General features: G+C 31.6%; 1 protein-coding gene across 1 annotated transcript; it reads left to right on the top strand.

The window, feature by feature from the left end:
- Window positions 1-439: 439 nt before the first annotated feature.
- Window positions 440-25,247, top strand: LOC132714013 (sterol O-acyltransferase 1-like). The gene is made up of 16 exons (XM_060696748.1): window positions 440-586; window positions 6,239-6,306; window positions 9,913-10,052; window positions 14,658-14,693; window positions 16,782-16,844; window positions 17,232-17,339; window positions 18,110-18,258; window positions 18,751-18,878; window positions 20,007-20,079; window positions 20,714-20,734; window positions 21,107-21,146; window positions 21,926-22,001; window positions 22,596-22,694; window positions 23,178-23,313; window positions 23,898-24,034; window positions 25,158-25,247. Exons 1-16 carry the CDS (start codon window positions 538-540, stop codon window positions 25,245-25,247), a joined length of 1,413 nt encoding a protein of 470 aa, XP_060552731.1. The 5' UTR covers window positions 440-537.
- The last annotated feature ends 2,162 nt before the right edge of the window (window positions 25,248-27,409 follow it).

The raw sequence follows: 27,409 nt of genomic DNA on the forward strand, positions 1-27,409 counted from the left end.
ATTCCGTATGTATCAAACTCTGGTGCCTTGCAAGATGAATTATAGTTCATAAAAATAAACTTATACAGGAAAATACATACAGATATACAGTACGATTTAGATTGCAAAGATCAGAAAATACCACAGAGCTTGCAGCCCTTTGATTAAATAAAAAGTGAGGAACCTATAGATAACTTATGTGATACTGTAAGAACGATGGATGTACGATGGGTATATAGGGAAATATAAGACTACACAATGTATAGTACTGTATGGTGAACATTCTGGTCGACAGGAAAAACGATATACATACTAAAGGATAATGCTGAGAGTGCATTTAGCAATGTATAAATGAAAAAATGGATTATATTATCAAGCAGTGTATACCTCAGTGCTTTCAGTGCTTTGATTTGATTACCTTCCGATATATGACGGAAAGGAACGGAGCGGTCTAACGGAAAGAGCCGATAAGTTACGATTGCTGATTGACCGGTGTAGTCAGTGAATTCACAACGTGTAAAAATTAAAGCATCAGAACAATTTCCTGGAAAGGAAAAGATGGAAAGACGAGGAGAAAATGGAGATGTTGTACGAAATCACGCACAAGGTATGTTTTCATCAATTACTTTTTGTTTAGATATGGTGATTTAACTTTTATGTCATATATGAAGTTATTTTATTTTGCTGTTTAACATAATTATTGACCTGGTGTTGTGATGAGTAAACAACAGCTGAACAACAAATTATGTATTGAAATGCAACAATATGGATGCGGTTATACCGGATCTTGTGTAATTTAGTTCATTTTAGATATAAATAAGTTTCTAAATCTTCAAAAGTTCCTTTAATTGAAAATATTAGAAAGAGAAGACTAAATTTAAGTTAAAAACTAGAACAAACATGTGACAATGTTTTTACAACATGGCTCAATTACAGCATAAAAACGACGACACTCCTATCATTATAGATCTACATCGCGGACTTGAACACACACAGAGATCTACTTAATTAATGCAAGAGGCCATACTTTAAATCTAATATACATAGATAAGTAAACAAAAGACATAAAGTTGATATTTGTATTCACATGAAGGAGTGTATTTGATTTTACAATTTATGCTTGGGACAATTGAGATAAACAAGTGGCAGTATTACATCTACATCTACATCATACTGCTTAACAATCAATTATGATTATGACTAGCAGGCGCGTTGTCAGGGAACTGTTAATAAAAGAATTTATTTATGTGCAAATTAAAAAGTTAAAAGAATAAAAGTTCTACAAGACTATTAATTTAAAAACATAGTGTGCAGTTAAGAATTTATAGAATGGGTCAAGCCTCTCAGTAAAGATGTTTAAACTGGGGCTAGACTGAACTGTTAGGGGAAGGCTATTCCAAAGACGTATGCTCCTAGGAAAGAAAGAATTTTGATGATATTGTGTCCTCGAGTAGGGTATCAGGTAGTTCAGATTTCTTGTTTGAGTAAGGTGTTGGTGGTCAACAAAAACAATGTTGTTTTGGATTTTATACAAGTAGGTTACAGCACTGATGTTTCGACGCTGTTCAAGGGTTTGCCAATTAAGATCATTTATCATTTTTGAGACACTACTTGTATAGTCATAATCATTAAAAATGTATCTAGCAGCTGATCTTTGTACTTGCTCTATCTTATAAATTAAGTATTTCTGCCAAGGATGCCAAACTATGGAGCAATATTCAACTTGAGGTCTAACATAGGTCTTATATGCAGTTTCTTTTATCTTTTTATTTGGAGTTTTAACATTTCTTCTAATGAATCTGAGGGAGTTATTAGCTTTAGATGTGATGTTGTTTATATGTTTGGTCCATGAAAGGTCTTGACTAATAGTGACTCCTAGGTATTTCGCTTCTTGAGTTGAGTTAAGTTGGATGTTATGGAGGGTATAAGGAAATATTACAGGGTTCCTTTTTATGTTATCCTGAGAACTTCACATTTGTCAGGGTTGAATTCCATGGACCAGTCTTTTTCCCATTTTTCTAAAGCATGAAGGTCATCTTGGAGGGTTTGGGCATCTTGTTTGGATCTGATGGTTAGGTAGACAACAGTATCATCTGCAAAGAGTCTAACCTTACCTTTGACACTATCTGGGAGGTCATTAATGTAAGAAAGGAAAAGACAGGGACCTAATACCGAGCCTTGGGGTACACCTGAGAGAACTGGTAGAATTCCTGATTTTTGACCTTCAACTACAACTTGCTGGGAGCGTGACTTAAGGAAGGAATGGACCCAATTTGTAACCTCATAACTTATACCCAATCTTTCTAGTTTATTCACAAGTTTGTGATGGTCCACCTTATCAAATGCCTTACTGAAATCCATGACTATGACATCAGTTTGTTGGCCACTTTCAAGATTGTCATGAATTTCCTGGGAGAAGCTTACTAGCTGGGACTCACAACTCCGTTTTGACCTGAAGCCATGTTGATAGGGGCTAAGGATGTTGTGTTTATCATAAAAGGACATAATATTGGACACTAAGATGTGCTCCATCAATTTGGACGCTATGCATGTGAGGGAGATTGGTCTATAATTGCTGGGTTTGCATTTTGGGCCTTTTTTGTAAACTGGGGCAATTATTGCATGCTTCCAGTCTTCTGGGACAATACCTGTTTTAAGTGAGATCTGGAAGATGTGGGTCAGTATGGGAGTTACCTCTTGATGGAGCTCTTTTAGTAACCTAGGGGATATTTGGTCAGGACCAGAAGCTTTATTTGGGTTTAGGTCTTTTATAAAGTTTCTTCACACCATCTTCCGATACAGATACTTTTGGCATAGATGGGTGGTGTTTTGGAATAAGCTCCTGTCTGCACGCCTGTAATAAGCTTAGGGGCTGAGGCCAAGAGAAAACAGACTCAAACTGGAAATTAAGGATATTTGCTCTTGCAAATGAATCAGTAAATGTTTTACCTTTTGATTTTAGGGGTATCACACCACAGCTTTCAGTTTTGTTAATTTTAATAATTATATTGGTAGATTTTTTATTTTTCACATTTTGGCTGAAAATGTCTGAGTCTAAGCATTGCCATTATGCTTTCCTAGTTTCTCTTTTTTTTTCACTAAATAAAGTATTTTGAACTTTTGACTAAATAATTTGATGAGGACTTTGACCCTTTTATTTCTGAATAAGTTCTATCACGTTTCCTAATTTTGAGAGTAATGAACTTGTTTAACCACGGTAGATCGCGATCGAGGTGTTTTAGTGACTTTAGTTGGTATGTGAATAGAACAAAGGTGGTTTAGTTCGTCCTTGAAGGAAATCCAGGCTTTGTTGGGATCAGTGTGGTGTGTTTCACTATAGACCTTGGCATATTTACTTACGTCATTTTTTAAACAATTCCAGTTTGCCTTATTATAACATTGGATTTCCCTCTTTGATTGAAGTGGACGCCCTCTGTTAATTTTGATTTCATGAAAGACTATGTCATGATCTGAGGAGCCTAAGGGAGGTAGGGTTTTTGTACTATGTACGTGGGAAGGCATGTTTGTGAGGAACAGGTCAAGGACGTTGTTACCTCTGGTAGGGATGTTGACCATTTGCTGTAGGTTCAAGTTAATGAGATTTTCAAGGAAATAAGTGTATATGTTTGGGAACTTACAACCTTCTGTCAGGGATTCTGTTGACCAGTCGATGCTTGGCATATTGAAGTCCCCAAGCACCCAGACAATACTATTACGTCTTGCTATTCTGTATGAAAGGTTTTCTTGGTTAGTAGTAAAGAATGTACTTAAAGAGAAATATAGACCAATTGGTGAAAGATTTTGACGGACCATTAGTGTTAAAATAGTCTTTCTTTATGACTTTGATCACAGGAACTTGAAAGTCTATCAAATAACCAATATTAACGAAAATACCCCAATGTAAATAAATACACGGATTGACAGTTTCCGAACTAGCAGACGACAGGCTTTTCTTATCAGTAGAATTGCAAGTAAAGATAACCAAATGCATATCTCGCTGTATAAAACGTATGTAAAATGGTCTTGACTTGTGGTAGGTTTAACCGTAAATTTAACTTCAGTGTCAAACAATGTGTTGAAATATATACTGAGACGAAGCTAAGATTACAAGCTTTTCATTGGTGTAATATATTTTAAAATCGGACAATAAATTTGCATTGTTTAGCATTAGAGATATCGATTTTACTCGAAGCTAAGGGAAACAACTCTATTTTTTCAATCGATATACCTCGGTTATTTACGTAGTTCATATAGAGACTGTCAATGTAATTTAACTCTAAAAAATGAACAAAAAACTGATCAAAATAACCTATTGGGCCATTTCAATAAACAATACATAAATGCATCTAATACCACTGATAACTTTTTTAAATCACATACTTTTGTAGGAGTAAACATTTTCTGCTTATTTCTCGTGATCTAAGTTTGTTGCAAACTTCATCTCGTGATGTTTATACTATATACTAATAGGGGATATTTTTTGGATATTATGGTTAATATTGGTTATTTGATAGAATTTCAAGTTCCTGTGTTTTGATTGACTCATCATGAAAATGTATTTAATATGTAATTTTTTATAATAATAGCATATAACTATTTGAATTAAAGCTGTGTTGATGGATTTATCGGCTGTCAATTGGATGCTAACATAAGAATTGCTAATCTAGTAGCCCTAGTTTAAACATTATTATTAATAATCTCAACATAGACTGAATTAATGAATAAATTCATCACTTAAAATATAGAATTTGATATGAAAGTAGGCAAAGCCTATGAATGGGAAAATCAGATAAAAACATTTCATTCATTTTTTATCCCACAAATTTTGTTTAATAGGGTCATTTGATATTACATGCACTGCTTCTGTTTATAATCGGAACAGCATGAAGATTTTCTTAAGCCGAAAAGTTTCATTATCATTGAATCAATTTGATTTACATTAAAAATGGTGGCACCCATCTAGAAAAGTAGAAATGACACGGAAAATTTCACTGATAGAACTTTATATATATTTTAATTTTTTTTTTTTTTTAAATTTGATTTCCTTTTAAATATTATACACATGTAGTCTATAGCCGGACTTCCCCTAATGAAATTATTGTCAATATTTAATAATTTCCCTTGCCATAACAATGCTATAATGAGGCCTTTTAAGTAATGAGTAAGTGTATTGCAACTTGTCAATGAATCATATATATATATATTATATATACATTGTATTTGTTTGGACATTGTACTTAGTTAATAACATGGTCATTGCTTCTCTATAAAATTTTAATAGGCTGTAACAAATGGCAAAACTTTTGAACTAGCTGATAAATGATACAAGAACCTTTATTTTAAATAGGTTTACACATTTTAAAAAAAGGTTAGCTACTAATAAGCTATTTTTTGACAATAATAATAAGTCTTAGTTAAACTTGATATAATTTGGATAGATATTTATATGCCCTTAAATAGCTGGATTCATAAAGCATCATGTTTAGAATAGTAAAAATTAAGTAATTTGTTGAAATGCACCATCTTAAGTTCTACATATAGTTGTAAAATTGACAAATGTTTATTTTGTGTATTTCTTCACAGTATTCACAATGACACAATAGATACAAATGTAGTGATAAAAGGTTAAGTCTATTTCCAACAGCCTTGCTGTTTGTTAACCCTATAATAGTATGTTATTAGCCAGATTTCTGAGTTTCTGCCACTTAATAATTAATTGAGAGGTCCAGGTTCAGCTCCTGTTTTGTGCCTTTAGATTTTTGTGCCCCCACTTTAGTGGCGGGCATTAGATTTACCCTTGTTCAGGTTTACAATTGTGTATTCCAGCATTTCAGTAGTTAGCATCTCCCAATAAAATTGAATAATGTCAAACCCCTCAACTAAGGGACAATTTTTTTTTTAATATATAAAAATGTCAGACTTAAAAGTCGGACCACCCACTTCAGACAACTTATAAGCATAGCTCCAGTAAAATATCTACACACCCCCTGAGCGTTTTAAAATATTTTTATGAAATTTGGAAACAAATAATGATAAGTACCATACACATCATTTGTAGGAATTTCATTATAATAGAAACATTGTTAAATGTACTACATGTTTAATGACACAAAATTATCAAGATAATAGAAGCCGGATATTCTGTCTAAGTCCAATAAGCAGATTCTAAACAAGTTGTACATCAGTACATCAGTAAGATAAAATTCTTGTACTACAGTGTATGGCATCTGTATAAAATGAAAAACTGTTTCTTTTTCAGATGCAGGAGAGGATGACAACACTTTTGATCAACAAATTAAAGTACAAAGACTTGTAAATGAAACACAGGTATTTTTTTTTCTAATAAAATGATGGGGGGGGGGGGGTTCAGTAAACTTAAAGCCATGAATCTAATGATACATGTATATATAAGCATCTTTGTTGAAAGAATGACATTTGTAAATTTTCATGAAAGCAGGTGGTACATTCTTGAAATAGCTTGGTCTTTTTTTAGGGACAATTATTATCTTGTTGTGACATGTTGTCATAATTTATGGGGTTTTATATTTAACAAATAAGTCATAGGATGTGATGATATTTTACAACAGATTATATTACAATGCTACTGTATATGTATTGATCAAACTCTATGTTAAACTCCAGAGAGTTTTCATTTGGAAGAATTAGCAGCTGTTTGTGACATTTAATTTGCATTTCTCAGTTTCATATAGTGCTGATATTATTTTCACGTATATTATGGTCAGTAAATGACAGACAAGCAAACTGGTGATATTTTTTGGTGTACAAAAAAGGATATTGTAAGACTTTTTATTCAGCACTTAATATACAAGTAATGCACAATGTATAATAAAGTAACTCTTTTGCTAAAACTTTCTCCATTTTATGATATGGCCTTAAAATTATGGTAACTTTGTGATTCAATGCAGGATTTTTTTCTCTCCACTTCGGGAACATGTCCCGACCTCCCAATACTTACAATGTTTTAGACAAATTGGGAGAAACTGCCTTGATATTGTATATATAATATAGGACGGAGAAATTAAATATTTGATTAATTAAACTCCTTTAATATTTAACTCATAAGTACATATTACAATTTTGAATGCAACTCACCACAATTACAATTTTCTATGGCACATTATGCAGTTAAATGTAACAAAAATTACAATATTTTTACTAATTTTATCGTTTGTTCCTGGAATTTTCTCCTTGAAATTAGGGGAAAAAACATCATTTTTGGCATTAGGAACATGACCCAATATCAGTCATTTAAATGGGCCAGAAAAAGCTTGGATTGCACTTTCCACAAAATTTATAAAGTTTATTTTGCTAGTTATAGCTTTAGATCCTTTAACCTAAATACTACATGGAAAATGATAGTTAAGCAGGAGAAGGTTTTCAGTTTTTGCAAATATAGAAGAATCATTTTGTTCAAGAGAATTCAGTTCAAGAGAATAAGTTGTCCCGTAGCTCTTACCCTGCTGGAACCAAAAGTGATTAGTCTTTGTCACCAGTATATTTAAAGCCAGTCAAGTCTGAACATCTGGGCAGTCTGAATGGACTCGATACTATTGGCAGCTTTGATACTGAAATCATCTCAGCTTCAAATTATTTACCTTTACAACCAGTGAATAATTTTTCCCATGGACTTTCTGTGAAATTCAATGGGAAGAACAGAATAAAATTAGGATTTTTCATTAGATATTTATAAATTTCAAACTGAAATAAGGGAATCCTATAGACCATTAAAATAACAAACATAATAAAAAAATTAACTGATATAATATAAAAGATTAACCCTCTTATTATGATTAATAGTGAGTTTCGAGAATAAATTGTAATGTTAGTGGTCATTGTAGGTCTGAATCCTGTGAATTGTAAATGTAAAAACAATTAAGTATTTTTGTTAAAATACTTCATATTTCCTTCCTGATATCTAACAGGGTATTTTAGGATTCATATTGTCATGAAATATAGAACATTAGAGACCTTACAAAGAACTAGGTTCATTGTTGATTTAATCCAAATTGCATGCTTGCTTCAAAAATGACTTGTCACAAAGGGCTATGAGGCCCGATTGCACTGTTAGTCAGTGCAATCGGGCCTCATAGCCCTTTGTGACAAGTCATTTTTGTGACAAGACTGTACAATTTCTCACTTCTTGAGGGTTTTCAACCTTTTTGATCTTTTTGCAACTGAAATATCTCCGACTCCCAAAGCAAGAGACATTTGATTTAGAATAAGGGTATTGCTTACTATTATCATTGTGCTATAAATCATACATACAAAATCATGTTAACCCTTTGCTTGAGTCTACCCATATGACCAGTGCCGCCCATCATAAGTTGGCGCGGCTGACAGTTCATGGTCTGCACAGTGTTTGCTATTCAGACAGTATATATTTTGAAATTGTATGTATTATTATGAATGGTTTTGTTCAGACTGAAAGTCCATTTAAGATATTTAGTGTAGTAAGGGTTTATAGTATTATGATTTATCTGTTTTATGTTAATGATGACTAGACAGGAAGTTCAATGGTGAGATTATAATATCTTGATCTTATGTAAACATACGTACATACGTCTGGTCTGTCCGTAATCTATGTCAGTGACCAAAAAGATGCTTGACCTCTTCATGTCATGAATTGATGATAGAAAGAAAGGAAAAAGGTTTCATGGCTTATTGTCACATGTATGGAAATTACAAGTTTTTGATATATTTAACTGGCTTGAACTATAATTTATTAGCCATTGCCACTTGAGTGTAGGGGACTATAAGCCAACATGCACAATTCTGTGTTACGTCTAACGAAGTTTTATATTGTTGGAATCTAAAATTTTGATATTGAAATCCATTTAACTTTCAAATGTTAAAGTTAGGTGAGTTCATAACTCAAATTCAGCAAGTAAAGGTTGCCATCTATCATAAGCTATGTGTAGATAATTTTACAAAAAACATCCTGTTGGCTCTGTAGTATGATCTTTCAGAGAAGCTGCTTTGTCACGGGTCACTGCTCAGAATGGTCATAAGAACTTAAAGGAGGTGGCCATGCATACATGTGACATCCCGGCGGGATTTAAAAAAATCCCGATATTTCAACACTGATCCCGATTCCCGTTATTACAGCTTGAATTCCCGATATTTAAAAAAAAATCAACATAAAAAAAATCAAACACAGCACCTGTATCTAAAATGTAAACCGTGCCTCCGGGCATTGATTGTTATCTGTCCATATCCTAAATTATAGCGGATTAAATGTTGAGTCGCTAATTGACAGCAAGGTGACGTAATAAACAGTTCCAATACCCAAAGTTATTCTCACATGTTTAACTTATCACGTGTCGTGTGTCAGTCAATTGACCTCTTTAGGTATTACACGCTACGTCATCAAAACTACCCTGTAAATTTACATGTATGAATTCGGCTCAACCTTTGATTTTCTTTGATTAGTTCCGCACTGATAAAGATAAAAGGTGAGCAGAATCATTTAAAGTGGATCATTCAAAAACCTGTTCGAGATGTCTAATTAACCTATTTTTAGTGAGTGGGTAATTTTTTGTTTTGTTTAGGAATTACACATGCATCGAGGCAAAAATGTGGATTTAATTAACGGAACGATTCTTGCATTTATTTTGAGTCTTCTACTTATGTTACGTTATTTAACTGTCATAGTCTTATGTTCATAGACTAAAATGACAGTCACAAATGCATTTTTGGCTGCCTTTAAACTTACAAAACACTGTTTGTTGTATGGCTGGTTTAAGCAGAAGTGATTGTCTCAATTTCAAAATACTTAATCATCTCGGAAAAAAAATTAATGACAACTCTGATTGTTACATGTGAAGTCAACTTACCATCATCTTTATTATCATAAGATTTTTTTTAAGGAAGATGCTTTGACACACACTATATACATCTTTCTTTTATTTTCAGAAATTTCGAGAGGAAATATCGGAGAAGATAAAGCGAAACATTGAAGATTCGTTTGATTCATTCCTGTCGGACATTGAACTCATAAATCAATCTGTTCATGATGAAAATATTAACTTGTCTTTCTCAACAAATAGAAATACGTATGTATTCTCAATATCTTTTCTTTATATATTTCTCTTTCTTAAAGTTATATAAAGATTCTAAAAAGGAAGGTTTATGATAAACTTTATCTCTTTTAGAGTCCAAAAAGGGAGGTAACTATAGTAAAAAATGTGTTCTTTTGTCAAGAGTATAGTATTTTAACATTTACTTATTTTGTCATTTGCCTGTTATTATGTTGTTGTTTTTTTTATTGGTTAATGTCATTTTCATGTACATTTGTTTTTTTATATGATCTATGTGATATTGTCAGTAGTATGTAGCATGGTTTGACATTTGAATTTACAGAAATATTGGAATTATGGTTTGAATGGCATTTTACGTACATTTTGAAAAGGGGAATATTAGTTTAAACCTTATTTATTTATACTTGAAAAGAAAGCTTGTAGCTTATTTGGCAACACAAGTCCACTTCCCAAAACAAGTACATTTTACCTGATTTCATATGACAAACGTTGTTGTTACCCAAGTAGGGATCATACACACAATCTCTGAGATCAGAGGCAGACATGGTACACCTATAGCTCTACACACAGTGTTTGAGATGTCTGCTAAGTCTGTACATTCATTCATCTGAGCTCTTATATGGTCACAACCATATTCCCAATTAAAAGAACAGAATTGGTAGCACTCACTTTAATTGGAAAGTTTACTTATAAATTGGACATATATAAATATTTTTGAATTAAAATAAAACAGTGTATGGTACACAACAGTGTACATACATTCACAGGTGGCAGTATCAGTGTTGGGACACCCCACCCCTATCTGCCCCTGGACCCCTACTACAACCCTGAAAAAATAATTCAACATTCTAAGGCTTACTATAAGGTACCAAATACAAAACCACGGATGAAATTATATAAAAAAAAAATTTCCACTATCAAAATTATAGTTATAGAAAGGTGAAAAGCCTACTATAACTATAATTTTGATAGTGGAAATTTTTTTTATATATAATTTCATCCGTGGTTTTGTATTTGGTACCTTATAGTAAGCCTTAGAATGTTGAATTATTTTTTTTTCAGGGTTGTAGTAGGGGTCCAGGAGCAGATAGGGGTGGGGTGTCCAAACACTGATACTGCCACCTGTGCATACATTGTAGTAATCTAAATTACATATCTGAGGTAAAGAAAAGGGAAGATCTTTATTAATTACAGTCTTTTTTTTCTTCTTATTTATTACATCTTTATTCAGTATGTCTAAATATACCAGGTTGTTAAAATCTAAACCAAACTCATACACTTCTCTTATTAATATTTAATATACATGTATGAGGAAATGAGAACATATAATTATGTAACTATATAAATTTCACGATTACAGTATTTTTTTTAACCAACCTCTATATCATTGTTCGAATATCTCTTTGTAATTCATAATCTGGGTAATGTGACTTACTGAATGAATACTGTATGTAGTATGTTTAAAGTCAGTGCACTTTGATAAGAGGATATTGCTACTTGATTATAATGATAGTTTTTACAATCATGAACTGTAAAATTAAAAACTTTTGTGAGGACTTAAATTTTGTTATTTTTGTAAATTGAAGATTCTAGCAGAAAAAAAAGAGATATCCAAAGCACCATAGAAATTGAGAAGAGCTAAATGTAGATATTTGCTAATAAATTGAATAATAAGCTCGTCAGTTAGCCTGAAAATTAAAATGTTGATTTCTGGAAGTTTTGCACTTGCAAGAATAATTGATTTTACAGAAGTTATATGAAGAACAATTGTTTAATAATGAGAAATAATTATGACGTTTTTCGATGAAACGAAATGAATCATTTATGTTTATCATCGAGGAATATTTTCAATGAAATGCCTTACAAATAAAATGAGATTTAAGTACACTTAAATGAGATTGTGGACAATTACTGGGGTTGATTGAATGCTAGACTTGTATTGTTTTATATAGTTTATCAAAGTACATGTAAATATCAAACATTCAACATGTACTTGAAGGATGAAAATTTTATATTTTTTCCTGGTTTAATGAACGAAGAAGTATATCTTATCAATGGCGAATGTTCAGACACTTAATAGTTATTGTTTTGTATCATTGTCATTTAAATATAGACTAAAGGGCTGTTTGATGGGACTGATGATGTTAAAAATGTGTCTGTCTGAAAGCTATTGTTATTCTGTGTGTTCATAAGTTGCTTTTGCATAAATTATGTGATTCCAAATGTTATATTTCTTCAGAATATCCTTCCATGTTTCAAATTTAATGCTTTGGTTTTGTCAGGGTAAATTATTTCCTATGATCTAAAATGACAGAAACCACGTATTCTTATCGAAAAGATTTTTTCAAAAATTAAATGGAAATAGGGGTAATATTATGTATATTATAAGGTTGTTTGCATGGTATAGTGTATGATTGTTATGTAAATGTTAAACATACATATACATTTATATACAAAGTACAAATGTATATAATTTGTTCAGTAGTAAAAATAATGAATAGTCTACAGCAATTTCATTGTGTATTATTTGTGAGTTACTGTTATGTACATATTTATTATGGGACATTTACGGCCATTAACTTCAGTACAGCAAATGCCCAAAGTTTAATTCCCAAAAGTGGAAGTAATCTGGTTTGATTCCAAAAAGGGGAAGCTAATACATGTACAGTCAAACGTGTATTAGCGACCGCGCAAGGGAAACACCCAAAACGATCGCTTAATGAAACGGTCTCTTAAGACAATCAGCATGATATAAAAGTCAAAATTTATAAATGACATCTTTCTTATGCGGTAGGAATGTTTTTCAACTTCATTTTTATATAAATGTTGAATAATTAGTATGCTCCGATAATTTAAATGGATGCAAATGTAAAAAATAACTTTCTGATATTTATTGACAAAACGGGGTGCAAAACAGTTTTGATCCATTATGTACATGTTTGACATTTTTTCCAGAATTTGTTAACTTCTCCGTTGTTTTTCCTTGTCTCCAACACGAAAACCCTTTTAGTGAAGATGTTTTCTGTTGTGCATTTTTCATTTGAAATAAACAAACTACATCTAATTGTTAAGATAAATTTAATTGGTGATCAAGTTCAAGGTCAATTCAATGCAGTCTAAATGTCAACAAGCGAAGCCTATACACCATCTCAGTAGGGGCGGAGCGTTGCATTGTTTATCCGATATTATTGAATAATACACGTCATGCGTATACTTAACTTCATTTGCATACGCTAAAACGGTTTGGGAAATAGAGTTTTTCACACGTTTAGTTGTTGTGTTTTGATTGTTGACACTTGTGACATTACAAGGTGGCGTTCTCTAAAAACACAATTACTTGACAGGTAAAATTTAAGTGGTCGTTTAATGAAAAGCTTTATTTTAATTAGTTGACTAATTAGCGGTCGCTGGTCGCGTTGAGCAAAAGTCACTTAATACATTAAAGATATAGAGAGAAAATGATCGGGGGGAATTTAAAGTGGTCGTTTAAGACAAAAGTCGTTTAATACACGTGGTCGCATGGGCAAGTAGTATTGTTTGATTCCCAAAATTGGAACATTAATTTTGTTTGATTCACTAAAGTGGAAGTTAATCTTGTTTGACCCCATAAGAGGGAAGATAATCTTGCTTGATTCCCAGAAGGAGAAGATAATCTTGTTTTATTCCCAAAAGAGAAAGATAATCCCGTTTGATTTCCAAAATGGGAAGACAATCTTGTTTTGAATTACCATGTATATGATCTTTCATGTTTAGAAGGCAGCTATGCAGTTTTTATCAAGTTCCAACTTTGTGTCTTATGCAGATGTGCATATGTGATCTTTCTCACTTTAACCCTTCCACTATAATTGTGTAATTGGCCTGCTTTGACTTTGAAAATATCCATTGACTTATGTTAGAAGGGATTTCAATTTCAAAATGATAAAATTGATATCAACATAGTAAAATTTATATCAAAATGGTATCAAAATTGAGCAACTAACAGGCTAAAAAGTGAGGTCACATTGCACTGATACATTGTTTGTATGCTTGTTGTTCTGTATAGCAAAGGCAAATTTTTATATTATGTATAAACCAGTAATAGCATATGATATTAACCCTTTCGCTGCCAGAGGGTTATTGCTTTATTGATCACCTACTTGCCAGAGAGTTTTCTAAGAAATTACTATTATATTATTAATAAATATAATTATTATTATTTGTTATTAGTATAATAATAATCATATATGTTTCCAAATCTGTGAGTATAATAATTATTGTCGATGGTATAATTTTCTTTATATTTATTATTATTTTTATTATTATTATTATTAATTTATTATTATTACTATTATTATTATAGAAACGGCTAAAGCCTTCCATATGGCAAATACCCCGAAAATAACAGGGACGGCATAAGCCGTCCCTATGGCAGTGAAAGGGTTAATAAAGAATAGTGAAGAGCATAATTATGCATGATTAATGTTATTCATAGTATGATAGCAGAAATGTTACATTGCATATTTTAGCTGGCATATTACTATTTAAAAAGTTTTAAAAATCACACATTTTACAGTAACTATGGTGATGTTGGAATCTTGTGTATGTATCATTGTATATAAAAAAATTTGCTTCTAAATTTAGCTGCTGTAATGCGTATAAAGAATGTCATGAATATGTGTATGTATATGGGGACTACTTTATGGTTCTTAAGTTTGTTTGTACTAAACATTTTCTTTTTTGGTACTAATTTTGTTTCAGAAGTAATGCATGAATTTTGTTCTGGTTTATGAAAGGGGTGATGGGGAAGTTAAAAAGTTTGTTATTGATGGTGATAATGATTTTGTTTTAAGTTATCAAGTAGTTAAGCTATGTTTAAATAAGGCACCTTTGGCCAATTTGTTGCACCCACCTACCTCAAAGTGAGAGCATTGTATTAGAACAAAGCATTACTCTCACTAATCATACCGGTAACCAGAAGAAACCGAGTCTAATGGACATTTTTCTCCCACTGCTGATTCAGAAATCAAATTGGATTAGTAGTCACTAAGTCAGTCATTTGCAGAAAAATGATAATTACTGGTTAGTTATACAGGAAATGTGGTTAGATAGATTGACCAGCAAAATAAAAACAAAAGATGAAGTAAGAAAAAGGCACTGACTTTCAATTTAACCCTCACTGTTGGGTCTTTTTTGAAGATCATTGGTTCTACCGAGTTTTTGTTATTTTGATGAAGGGCTCCTGATCCAATATTATAGTGAAGTTGGATTATGAATTGCCATATTATGATATGACTTAATATAGACTATATTTTAAATTTAAATTGACTTTCAGAAGTCTTTTCTCATACCATGTATTTCTTGCTTTGATATTTAGCTAAAGATTATAAGTTCATAATTATGTAATTGAAGAGTATTTTATATTTTTTAGGCCTGAAGATGTTAAATATAACAATGAACAGTATGTAGAGATTTACACACTGCTGCTAAACTTTTGTTTCTATTTTCACAGCTTTTACTAACAAATTAAATTGAAATGCTGTTTTCTCAAGAAATAATATTTCTGATTCTATTTTTAAAAACTTTTAATGCATTAGCCAGTAATAGTGACTGAATGTAATAAATAGGAGTTCAGAATGCTGTGATTCAGATAATCATTTCATATTGGTCATTTTCAAATCTGATTCAACCAATCAATTATTAGAGTTTGAAATTTAGAAGTCATACTTGTGAAAGAGTTTTTGTTTCTTGTGAATGATTTATAAAGGTCAAAATTATACAGTCTGGCTATTTTAGTGTGTTGCTTTCTATCATAAGTTATTTTTTGGCCACTTAAGGGCCTTAGTTACTTAATTATTCATCTTTTTAACTGTTCTATCTGTTTGTTATGAATTATTAATTACATACTGTTACATGTTCATGTATCATTAAATACAACAACAAAGTAGTACAAATTTAATTTCTTTTCTTTTCTCTGTGATTCTTTTATTAAAATTTTCTCTGCCATGAAACATCTGTATTTTTACATTTAACATTTAAATACATGTATAAAATTTTACTGTAAAATGATTGGGGGAAGATGAACATCTTATTGCCTCAAAATTGGTTGGTGATTATGTATGCATAATTTAAGAAATAGACTACAAGGGTTTATTGACATATACATATGTTTCCATTGCATTTGAAGGATTGTCATATTATTTTTACAGAAACTGTTAGATCCTAAATTTGTTTTTTTACTTACTTTGAGCTTTAAGAATTGTAAGCTTCGATTATCTGACAAGTCAGTTTTAATTAGTTGGGATTGATACTGCCATCTTTGATTTCTTCTCATACTTCTGCTTTACAAGCTTAGAATTATATTTTACAGATAGGGTTTATACATATATATATTCTTACTATTAAGTAAAATGTTATATTTACTGAGCTTTTCTTATATATAGATAAATAGTAGTATTGCTATTTTCAACTAAACCAAAAAAAAAATACATGTGATATATAACATGTTTGTTGCTCCGGTTCAAGCATGTAGATTTAGATTGACCAAGGACATATGGTTATGATTTTGTAAAATAGTAAATATGTATCACACTTAAATGTAATGCGAATGAAAGTTACGTCGCAATATGTGAATATATTATAATGAAATTATAGTACATAGATCTAAATTTAATCTTTACAAAGATTTTTCCATCCCACTCTTTATCACCATAATTATAATTATATATAGAAAACTGAGTGAAATGATTATTATTTAACCTTTTGAAGGAAAAAGAAAGAGAGAGGAGAACTTCCAGATAAAGAGTTTGTTGCTAGGCGATCAGTACTGACGTAAGTTATTACTATCAATATTTAAATGCTTACGTTTTTCTTGCTCATCAAATTTTAAACTGTGATTCTCCTTTTGTAAACCCTTTCATTGACATTTTTAAGTATGAATTTTTAAGTTTAATATTAAAGTTTTCTCTGCTTTAAGATATGAAGTGATATACCAACAAAACCCTCCATATGTCCTCCTATATAGCTTGTTCCTGTAGTACGTCTCAGTGTCTACACAATTGGTTCAAATTTGGCACTAAAATATGTCAATTTTGCAATGCTAGACATTTAGCTGGCATTACTGAAGTTACAATTTACTAAGGTTTTGATAAACTAAAAGTCAAAGTATGTCTATATTTTTGTACTAAATATGTTCATCGTATGTTTTTCTAATTTCAGAGATTTGTTTGAGATCAGTCATATACGAAGTATATACCATGTTTTTGTTGCCATTCTCATCATCTTCTCTATCAACACTATACTCATGGACATTGTGGAGAAAGGCTCGTAAGTACTGTTTGGCAACTAAATGGCAACATTGACTTGCTTCTGTCACCAGTATAGAGCCAGGTCGACCTGTACCTTAGTGCAGTTTAATCAGGCTTTACACTGATGGCTACTGAAACTGATTATTATTATACAGAAATCCCTTTAAATATTTTAATTTACTGATCTTCAATCAAAGAAAGACAGTCATTACAGAAAGTTATCAGTATAAGGATAAAGAATCTAATAGACTGATACAGTTATCCAAAGAGTTGTTCCCCTTATTTAAATATATTGTCTATTAATTAAAAAAGAACATCATGAGGTAGGGGTTTCATAGTAGGGAAAAAGAATGATATTTGTAAGACTTGAATGAAGACATCTGGTCTTAGTGGGTTCCTAGTTGATTCATACAGTGCACTGATTTACAAGTCAGATCTCTGGACTTTGGATTTAATGTTCCAATCATTTATTTGTATCATAGTTAGCATAGAAAGAATATGATTGCTGTTTATTGCCTATATGATGATTAACAGATACAGTTGATATTTATAAATAATTATCTCAGGAATAAGTTTGCACATTTAAGTGTGGTTGCTATAGTATTGTTACTATTGTAGCTAAATCATGTTCGATTTATTCAATAAATTCTAGGATTAATATGTATGATGCAGCCATAGAAGCATGTATTGAGATTATATAAGAAGCCTTCTTATGGGTTTGAATCTAACTATATGGAAAAAAAAACTTTAAAAAAACTACCTTTCACATTTTCAATATTTTTTTTACAGACTAGGACTTGAATTCAACCTTTTAACATGGGGTTTAGGTAAATTTCCAAAAGTGGTCTCCCTTTGGTTATGTATGCAGTTTAGTACATTGATAATTGTCTACCCTGGATTTTATGGCTGGAGTGTTTATAGACCAGAAGGAAAAGCAGGTAAGCATTTGTTATTATATTATTATTTACTTTAATATCAGCAAGCTATAGAACTAGCTAATTGAAGTTGCTTCAACTAGTGTGCTATCACATGCCTGAAAATATGCACAGAGAGTCAATTATCTTACACAAGTTAAAGTCAGAAAGAACCATTGTCTATTTAGCCTTCTGGTGGCAACTAATTATACCAATGCAGACCAAAATCAGCTGGCACAGATTATCCCATGCCCTGTTAGCTATTCATTCAGTGCATGCTGAATTTTTCCCTAAAATTGATGAATGGTTTTGTACAGATTGAAAAAAGATGGACATGTCTATTAAAAATTTTAGGCATGGAGTAATGTCTACTCAATATATTTAGCTTTAAGTTACTGAAATCTCATTATGATAAGTTTTTGAATTTAAATACAAAGGGTTGTCAACTGTACAAATTTAGGAATATAATGGTAGTTTGTAGTTATTAAATATAAATTTTCATTTATATTTTTGTAGGTTTGTTTGACTATGTAGGGCTAGCCCTGTATGTCATTTACCAGAGTTTCTTTATGGTCATACCTGTTGTATACATATTTGAAAATGAGATACCACCTGGGTCAGCTTGCATCATTACATGTGAACAGGTAAATGTTTTATACTATCATCTACATCATGTTTCTTTTAACTATTATACAGTCTATGGCAGTAGAAATGAAATGGTCAACAGTCCAGGTCTATTTTTGGACAAACTACAATGAAATCAAGCAGCTTTCTTCATGTAAACACATCTCTGTAAACAAATTTAAACAGATGTAAGAATACCCCTATGAAAGTGATGTAATGTTACATAAATACTATAATGATGTAATGATAAAAAAAAAAAAAATTGCAATTAATTATTACTGTGTGGCTTGTCTGTTTATTTTATAATGATATAATGTTATACATAATCTTGTACTTGCTGCAGCAACAGGTCATTCATCATAAACAGTTTACTACTAAAATGTTCAATTATCATAGGTGATTTATAGTAAAGGCATCTATTTTACTTGAATATGAAGATAGTTTGGAGCTTAATTGAACTATTTCAAGTCTGTTACTTCAGACTAAATAGTTCTAGAGTTATTGAGTTTGAACGTAACTTTTTGCGTAAGCAGAACTTTTGTATTTATTTGCGTTTCACTAAACTTTTTAGCTTCGCATTTACGTAGGTTGAAACTTTTTAAGTTACGCTCACTAATTGCTGGCGTAAATTGCAAGTTGATCCCTAGCCGCATGGGTTCAAATCCCGTCGTTGTTTCCTTGGGCAAGAAACTTTACACTCATTGCTCAGTACTGGTTGGTTCCAGGAACAGATTAGAAAGTGTGTCTATAAGCTTATAGCTTCCTACACAATTAAACTAAAATAAATTCTGTATAAACCAAATTGCACGTTCTGTTAAGTGAAATGCATCTAATGTTGATTTACATTTTGCTTAAGTCCAAATTTACGTAAAAAGATATGCTAAACTGAAAGAATATTAATGAAACACTTGTTTGACTGGTCTGAAACAGTCACAGAATGTACACTGATTCAATGAAAATGCTCTGATTTGAGACAGATGTCAGGAAAATGCTTTGTAATCTTGAGGCCAGTTTGGGTTTGGCTGACGGATAAAGAGGCAGATGTTTTAAACCTAGGCCTTGTGGCCTTTTTCAGAATGGCTTTTGTCTTCAATAAACAGGTTTCTTTTTATATCCATTAAATATTTCATGATGTGTTATATTTTCAGTTGAGGTTCATGATGAAATCCCATGCATTTGTCAGAGAAAACTTTCCGAAGGTTTTGGAATATAACAGCAAAGGTATCTCACATTTTTGCTCAGTTATAAAATGTTTGAGTTAGTTTTTTGGCTATACGTTATCATTAAGACTGATACTTTGTACAGTTTAAGGTAGTAATTACTTATATTTGGATGTTTGAAGTGTTTCAGACAAAAATTTAAAGAAGATGGAACCATATACAGGTTCCAATTATGAACATAGATTATTAACTAAGGAACCATGTACTGCTTCTCAACTTAAACAAAATTAAAGTTTCTCCTAAAACAGACAACAGATAGTCTTCACATTTCTGCGAGTGTTTCAATACTTTTAAATGGTTAAAGTACACCATTAAATTATTATTAATGTATTTTAATACAACAAAGTCATTGTTCTTGTTCTTTGTATGATTACAATTTGTAGCATTTAAATTTAGTCTCCTGATGTAAATAAAATGATTTCACCTAGAATGTAATACATAATTGGTAATCATTACATTCAGTCAAAGAAACTGATAGAAAGTAACAAACAAACAAACAAAAAAATGGAAAAAAGGATGGGTTAAGTGCACATGAAGATGAAATTTGTAACATATGTCAAAGCAAGTTTCAGGGTTTCTTTATCAATTCCTAATTTTCTAGCATTATTATTATTTAACAAATGTATATATTTCAGATAGTAAAGATCATGAACAGAGCTGACCTATGTCCAGATTTCTCCAAATATTTGTACTTCTTGTTTGCACCTACACTTATATACAGAGACAATTATCCCAGGTAATTTTATTTATTTTCTTTGCTTAAGTAATGCTTACTGATTGCTTATTGTGGGTTATAGAGTCCAATGATATTTTTCAGGTTTTATGTCTTGAAAGCACTCACATGTGCCCACTTATGTTTAACCACTGACTTTTGTTATGCTATTAGGATTTCTTCCTGGAATGAAAGTTACTTTTCCAAACAGACTTCAAACTAAGTGTGTGAATGTACAGTGCTGAACGGATTTAATATAAATGTTGGGCTAAAGGTCAGTTCACTGATTACAAATCATAACCTGTATATCACACAGTATTCCTTAATCTGTCATCAGAGGAAATTGTCAATGAACAGTACTTCGAACAACCACCACTTTTCCGGAGCTTAAAAAAAGCGTCAAAGTTTCAGTTCAATCATTAAAGAAAAATAGTGATAACTTATTCCTCTTGTATAATCATATCTTTTATTCTTGATAATTGGTTCATCCAGAACGCACGATACGTTGGGGATATGTTGTTAAGTCAAATTTTGCTCAAGTGTTAGCCTTATGACATTACTACATGATTTGAAAGATTTTGTGGTGCCGGTTCCGGATTTCAACAGGAGATATGTGTTCAGCAAAATATTTTCACCTCTGTGTTCAGCTGTATGCCACTGACATTAATTTATACTAGGTGAAATAGCTTAATTATACTTGTGTTTCTGTTTTTTATTTAACACTCAGAATTTTTTTGAGGAATGTAATTGCTGGTTTTTAAGTTGTTCTACTCTTCATTTCTCCCATTTTATACTTATTTACCTTTTCTTATGGTATTTTCATTTTTAGAACATTTTTGTATGCGGATAGTATGCTATTTTGTATTTGCAAAATATTTTTATTTTTATTTAAGTAATTGTCTGTTTTAGAAGAAGTTGAGAAGAAGTACATGGTTCCTAGTAATAATCTATGTTGAAGTAAGGAACCTGTACATGGTTCCATTTCTTGGAATTTGGCTGAAACACTTCAAATTTCCAAAATATAAGTAAGAAAGCAGTATACCAATAGTTATTAAATAAATGTATATTGACTGAAAGTTTTACCTCTGTTATTTGTACACTGAATCTTTAATATTATTTTTATGTACTTTTGTAGGCTTTTTTGCAATACTACATCCTGGTTAAATGCTTTTGCTGAATGTTACGTTTTTGCTGACAGAATGTTTTACAAGGTAAGTAATTGTGTTTAGTTTATAATAACTAAATAAAATCTTAGGAAGATTGAAAAAAAGCTATCCCCACTGGCTTTAGTTTATGGAATTATATTTCCTATTGGTATTGTGTCTACGCTGAACCTTCATTAGAATTAGAACCAGTTTATGATAACAAAAAGCAGAAAAAAATTCTCGCCAAAACATGAAAAGCACACAAATCTCAGTGATAACTTCTTTGCCTAAAACAAAGCAACTATGTCCTAGAGGTCTGCGCACCTTACTGTAGCCATGAGTTAAGATTGATTCACTATGGCAACAGATACACCTATTAACCACATTCCTCCAAGTGGGGATCAATATATTTATGTAGGATTGGAACAATCCCTCAGCCTATACCCCCAAGTTTATAATTAGTTGAACAATGTTAGAAAATAATTTTTAGGCCAGTCTTAAGTTGTTGAAGAAATGAGCATAAATTTGAAATTGATAATGATTAATTTAGACCCATATTTAGACCCCCAAAACCGAGATAATATTTTCTTTATATATATATTTGTACTGTATTTAATCACATGTATTTATTTTATCACATGTGCTTTATTTAATAACTAGGATTGGTGGAACACAACATCATTTGCCAGCTATTACAGAACATGGAACATTGTTGTACATGACTGGCTTTATACATATGTTTATAAAGATTTTTGCAGAGTAAGTTTATAGACTTAAACTTAGTAATTAATCAGGATTATTTTCAAAGTGTTTAAATGACTATATCCTCCCTTTGTTGACTAAACTATATCTGTGAATGTTAGCCGCAACCATTATTTGCCTTCACAACAAATGAACAAATTTAGAGGTGGGCTCTCACCATCTGAGAATCAAAACCAGGTTGCCTGCTTCATAGTCCAAAGCTCTACCAATTGAGCTAAAATGACAATTCCATTCTGCATGGCCAGGTTCTATTCTTGTTATAGCTAAATGATAATGTTTTCATATAGATATTGTCCATGTAACAACAGACAGTTCAAAAAAATATGTAGGACACACAAGAGTTGCACAAATCTTGCAGGATCAGGGTTAAAAAAATTTAGAAAGAAAAATTACAAAAAAAAAATATTTATTAGAATAATGTATTGTATTATTATATTATTAGTATGATGTTGTTTAATGATAGTATTGAAATTTTTGCAGGTTCTAGGACCAAGATATAGGAGTTTGTCAATGGCATTGGTATTTCTGATATCTGCTGTGGTACATGAGTATGTCATAGTGATGGCTCTTGGCTTCTTTTATCCTGTCTTGTTTTTTATGTTCATGGGAGCTGGTTGTAAGTTTATTATATAAAAAGAAAACTATAATTGTGTTTTGTTGAATTATATGAGGAGACTTATAAAGCTTCATATAGTGAAATGTCATTAAATTTATAAACAATAGAATTATGTTGTTACCACAATCTTGTGGTAAGTTCTGAAATGATTTGTAATATAAAATGTCACTATTGTTTAACATAAATAAATATTGTAAGTTATATTGTAAATTCTGGAACAAAATATTATGCTGCTAATTTAAATGGGATTTTAACCTATTGAGTTGCGTCATGACAAAACCAACATAGTGGGTTTGCGACCAGCATGGATCCAGACCAGCCTGTGCATCCGCGCAGTCTGATCAGGATCCATGCTGGTCGCTTACCAACCCTATTACAAGTAGAGAAACTGACAGGGAACAGCATGGATCCTGATCAGACTGCGCGAATGCACAGGCTGGTCTGGATCCATGCTGGTTGAAAGCGCATTATGTTGGTTTTGTCATGACACGGCTCATTTTACATTTGCATGTGTTCCGTCTTAAACAATTCATGAAAATACAATAAAATGCAAATTTGAAACTTGTATTAAAATTTTGTTTCAGTTGGTTTCATCTTTGTGAAAGGCACAGGACGGAGTTGGAATGTCTTTTTATGGCTGGCTTTATTTATGGGAATGGGAGTCTTATTCTGTGTGTACAATATGGAATGGTTTGCAAGACAAAATTGTCCAGAAAATTATGTAAGTACATGTATATTATTTATATGTATTTGGTCTCACATTAGTTTTCCAATCTATGAGTTAGGGCTTAAAATTTGCTTCAGACTGAAAAGAAATAGTTCAAAATTAAGTACTATTGTTATTGCTGTACACATTGTTTGATTGTATTAAGATCAATTTGGATAGGATGTTTCTAGTTTGTTTTCCAAGGGTTGGTAGTTCTACTGAGGTGTTGCAAAGTTGCCATTCAAGGTTTTGATGGTAAAAATTAGTTAAAATCAAACTATGTAATAAAATATGATAGAAAACTAGTTACAAAAACAATAAGAAAAGTGTCTTAATATCTCACAAATGTTTTTTTTTTCTTATGTAAATTGTGATGATTCAAATACTGTGGATTATTAAACGTGATGTTACAAGGTAGCTATCCAGTTAGTTCAGGGAACATCAGTGGTTCTACACAGGTGCCTGCTCATGCCTGAAATAATATATGAAGGGACACCTAACTGAGGTGTTAGTCCACCAGTAAAGGTAGAAAGTCGCTATATGACCTGTACGGTGATGGTGTGACGTAAAAAAATAATTAGTTGATACAAAATCTTTGAAGACTCGATAATTTGGCATCTTTTGTTACCTGCCTTTAACCTGAATCAAAGTACAAATTATAGAAATCTACATGATAATTAAGTTATTTTTTTATCTGGAATAATAAGTTGTATATAGTTTAATACTTTTGGATATCATGCATTTATTTCAAGACACCAGATGACTGATTCTGTAATTAGCTCTGACAAATAGAGCATTCTGGTCATCTCAAAATTGTAGTACATAGAGAAATGAACTACGAGTATATAAAGTGAAAATTACGAACTCATCTTATTCAAATACATAATAGAGATGAAGCTAATGCGCGAAAACATTGTCATTGCCATGGCGACAATGGATCAAAACATCCGTCCGGCAGTCATTGTTTAACTGTGCAAAGAAAATTTAACAATCATGTCTTCAGTATAGTGAGGAACTGGTTCAGAACAGAATTCTAGCATGTGTTTAGAAATTTAAGATTATTATGGCACAATCGAATCAACTAGAGATAATTTCTGATATGAAACTAATATTTGATTAAGAATTCTACTATTTTCAGGATCAGTTTATGGATCGTATATTGACCCCGATCATGACCGTGCAACTATTGATCTGCATGAAAGAAGTAACGCAGCAGAATCCTGACTGAGACATAGGAAGTAGCAGATTTTATTTAAGTCTGTAGTCATAGTCAAAAAAACAACAAAAGATCCCAAATTTTTAAATTCTGGCGTGAAAATTATCATATTTGTATTGAAGATTTGTTAGATGTATATATGACATAAGAAGAAACCAAATAAAAAATAATATCTGGATTGGAGGATATGCTAAAAGTATAGATGTGATTGGTAGTTTTCCGACGACAAAATTGAAAAAATACGGATCAAGAAGCGATTGTTTGATTAAATATCAATAAAGTGCATATTATACAAACAAGTGTAGATCGTAATACGTATACATGTGTATTTCTGATGTAGGAAACAATTGATAAGAAATTTACACGAGAGTATATGATGGTTAGGTATTTTGATAGCAGGCTTGCCATTGCAACAACCCAAGAAGTTTAATGATTAGATATGAGAAACATGCAATTGGTTCCATGTTTTATGAAGTGCAAGCATGTAACTTCAGAGCATGTTAATGTACATTGTATTATAGATGTATCAGTGGGTTCTGTTACTCTTTATGCAATTTGATTTGCATTTCTGTACTAGATGTAAAAGTTTCAAATACTGATTTTTTTCAGTTGTTGCTGGAAGATACTGATGCATTATAAGATCATTATTTGAAAAATGTTAATTTAAAGTTTTTCATTTTACTTGATTTTGTTTGAACAAGAACATTTGATGCATTTAATTATAGTAACTGCTTTTGAGATGCATAATATGCTTATAGCTTATAGAGAAGTAACAGGTCTTTAATATTTCTAATTGATAGAAGATTTAGGAATAATAGATCTTAGTGAGTTGTAAAAAAATAGGCCCTTCTCTGTGTGAGGTTTCTTAAAAGCATATAGATTTTTATGTATGTTTAATTAGCCTATTGTTTTGACATAACAATTCAGGTGTCTCTAACAGTATAACAGGAGGTTTTGTAGACTCCATTTCACTGACTGGACTGAAATACAAAATGTTTGATAAACATTATACATAATCAACTAATAAGTACACATCAACAGTATGTGAAAGATAAAAAGATTTTTTACTTGCTGCCTCCTGGGTTATATTGGCAGAGTTTGTTAAAGGTCTTTGTAGCTTATCAAGAGCCGTTTGCACACACACAGCAATATGCCACTGACTGAGGTTATGCCTCGCACCAGACAATTTGAGAGTTGCATATGAAACTGTAAGTGTGGGATAGGCGAACTATTAAAAAGACTCACAACAAAATACAACTTTAGCAATAGTCTACTAGCTGATATACCTAGTTCACTCACACAAACTGATTTGACTGCACTGCAAAATATTTGATTTCTGATAAAAGTTTAAACTGATATATTTTTTTACCTATTTGTATGACAAATGGAAAAGGGATATCTCGCAAAATATACATGACAAGAAATATAAAAAATGGATCTGTGTAGCTGAAATCACACAAAATGACATTCTTAAAGTCACAAGCAAAGGAATTTCTGTATAAAATTCTGATATATTATGGGCGTTTAAAGCTAAAATATCTATATAAGTTGAGATAGAGAAATAAGACCCAACAGAAGAGCGAATAATTTAAAAACAAGCTATGTGATTTTAAGTATTAATCCTTCTCGTACTATATTATATTATTTTTTTTATGGTTTGTTTATATATTTTTATATGTGAGTTAATACATTTATCTTTATTTTATTGTTGAGTATTGATTCATTGTTCTGGAAAAGCGACTGTTGTTCAGTGAGAGTGATGCAGTGACGCTATTATGAAATCTATAGCGCTCCCTAACCGACCCACGAGGGTCAAGGTTAGGAAACCGACAGTTTAAGTATGCTTTAATGAGAAGAGTTGTTCAGTTTGAACTGTTTAGTGTATCATGTTATTGAGGACATTTACAGAAATAATGAATGAAAAATTCAATAACTAAGAAATGAATATTTGCCTGTGCTCTCCGCTTTAACCATTGACTTCATATACACGCCTTTTAACGTCCTTTGTTTCACCCCCCCCCCCTTTTTGTTGTTCAAATGGTGTAAAAAATGCCTTATTTAGGCCCCCAACACTTGGTATTTCGTTGAAATGTTGTTAAAAAAAGTGACCACTTTTTCGGCGCGGGCCCCCCCAACCAAAAAATACATCAGGGGGTTGGCAGAAGGGGATGTGC

The sequence above is a fragment of the Ruditapes philippinarum genome, unplaced genomic scaffold, assembly GCF_026571515.1.
Source record: "Ruditapes philippinarum isolate M1 unplaced genomic scaffold, ASM2657151v2 ctg7327_1_1_1_1, whole genome shotgun sequence".
Taxonomy (NCBI): Eukaryota; Metazoa; Mollusca; class Bivalvia; order Venerida; family Veneridae; genus Ruditapes; species Ruditapes philippinarum.

What these genes read in the sequence shown, in the direction of transcription:
- LOC132714013 (XM_060696748.1), top strand. Translation starts at nt 538, where the DNA reads ATGGAAAGACGAGGAGAAAATGGAGATGTTGTACGAAATCACGCACAA. An exon ending in TTCTCAACAAATAGAAATAC is followed by an intron (nt 10,053 to 14,657) that starts GTATGTATTCTC and finishes TTCTAAATTTAG; the next exon opens with CTGCTGTAATGCGTATAAAG. An exon ending in GACATTGTGGAGAAAGGCTC is followed by an intron (nt 17,340 to 18,109) that starts GTAAGTACTGTT and finishes TTTTTTTTACAG; the next exon opens with ACTAGGACTTGAATTCAACC.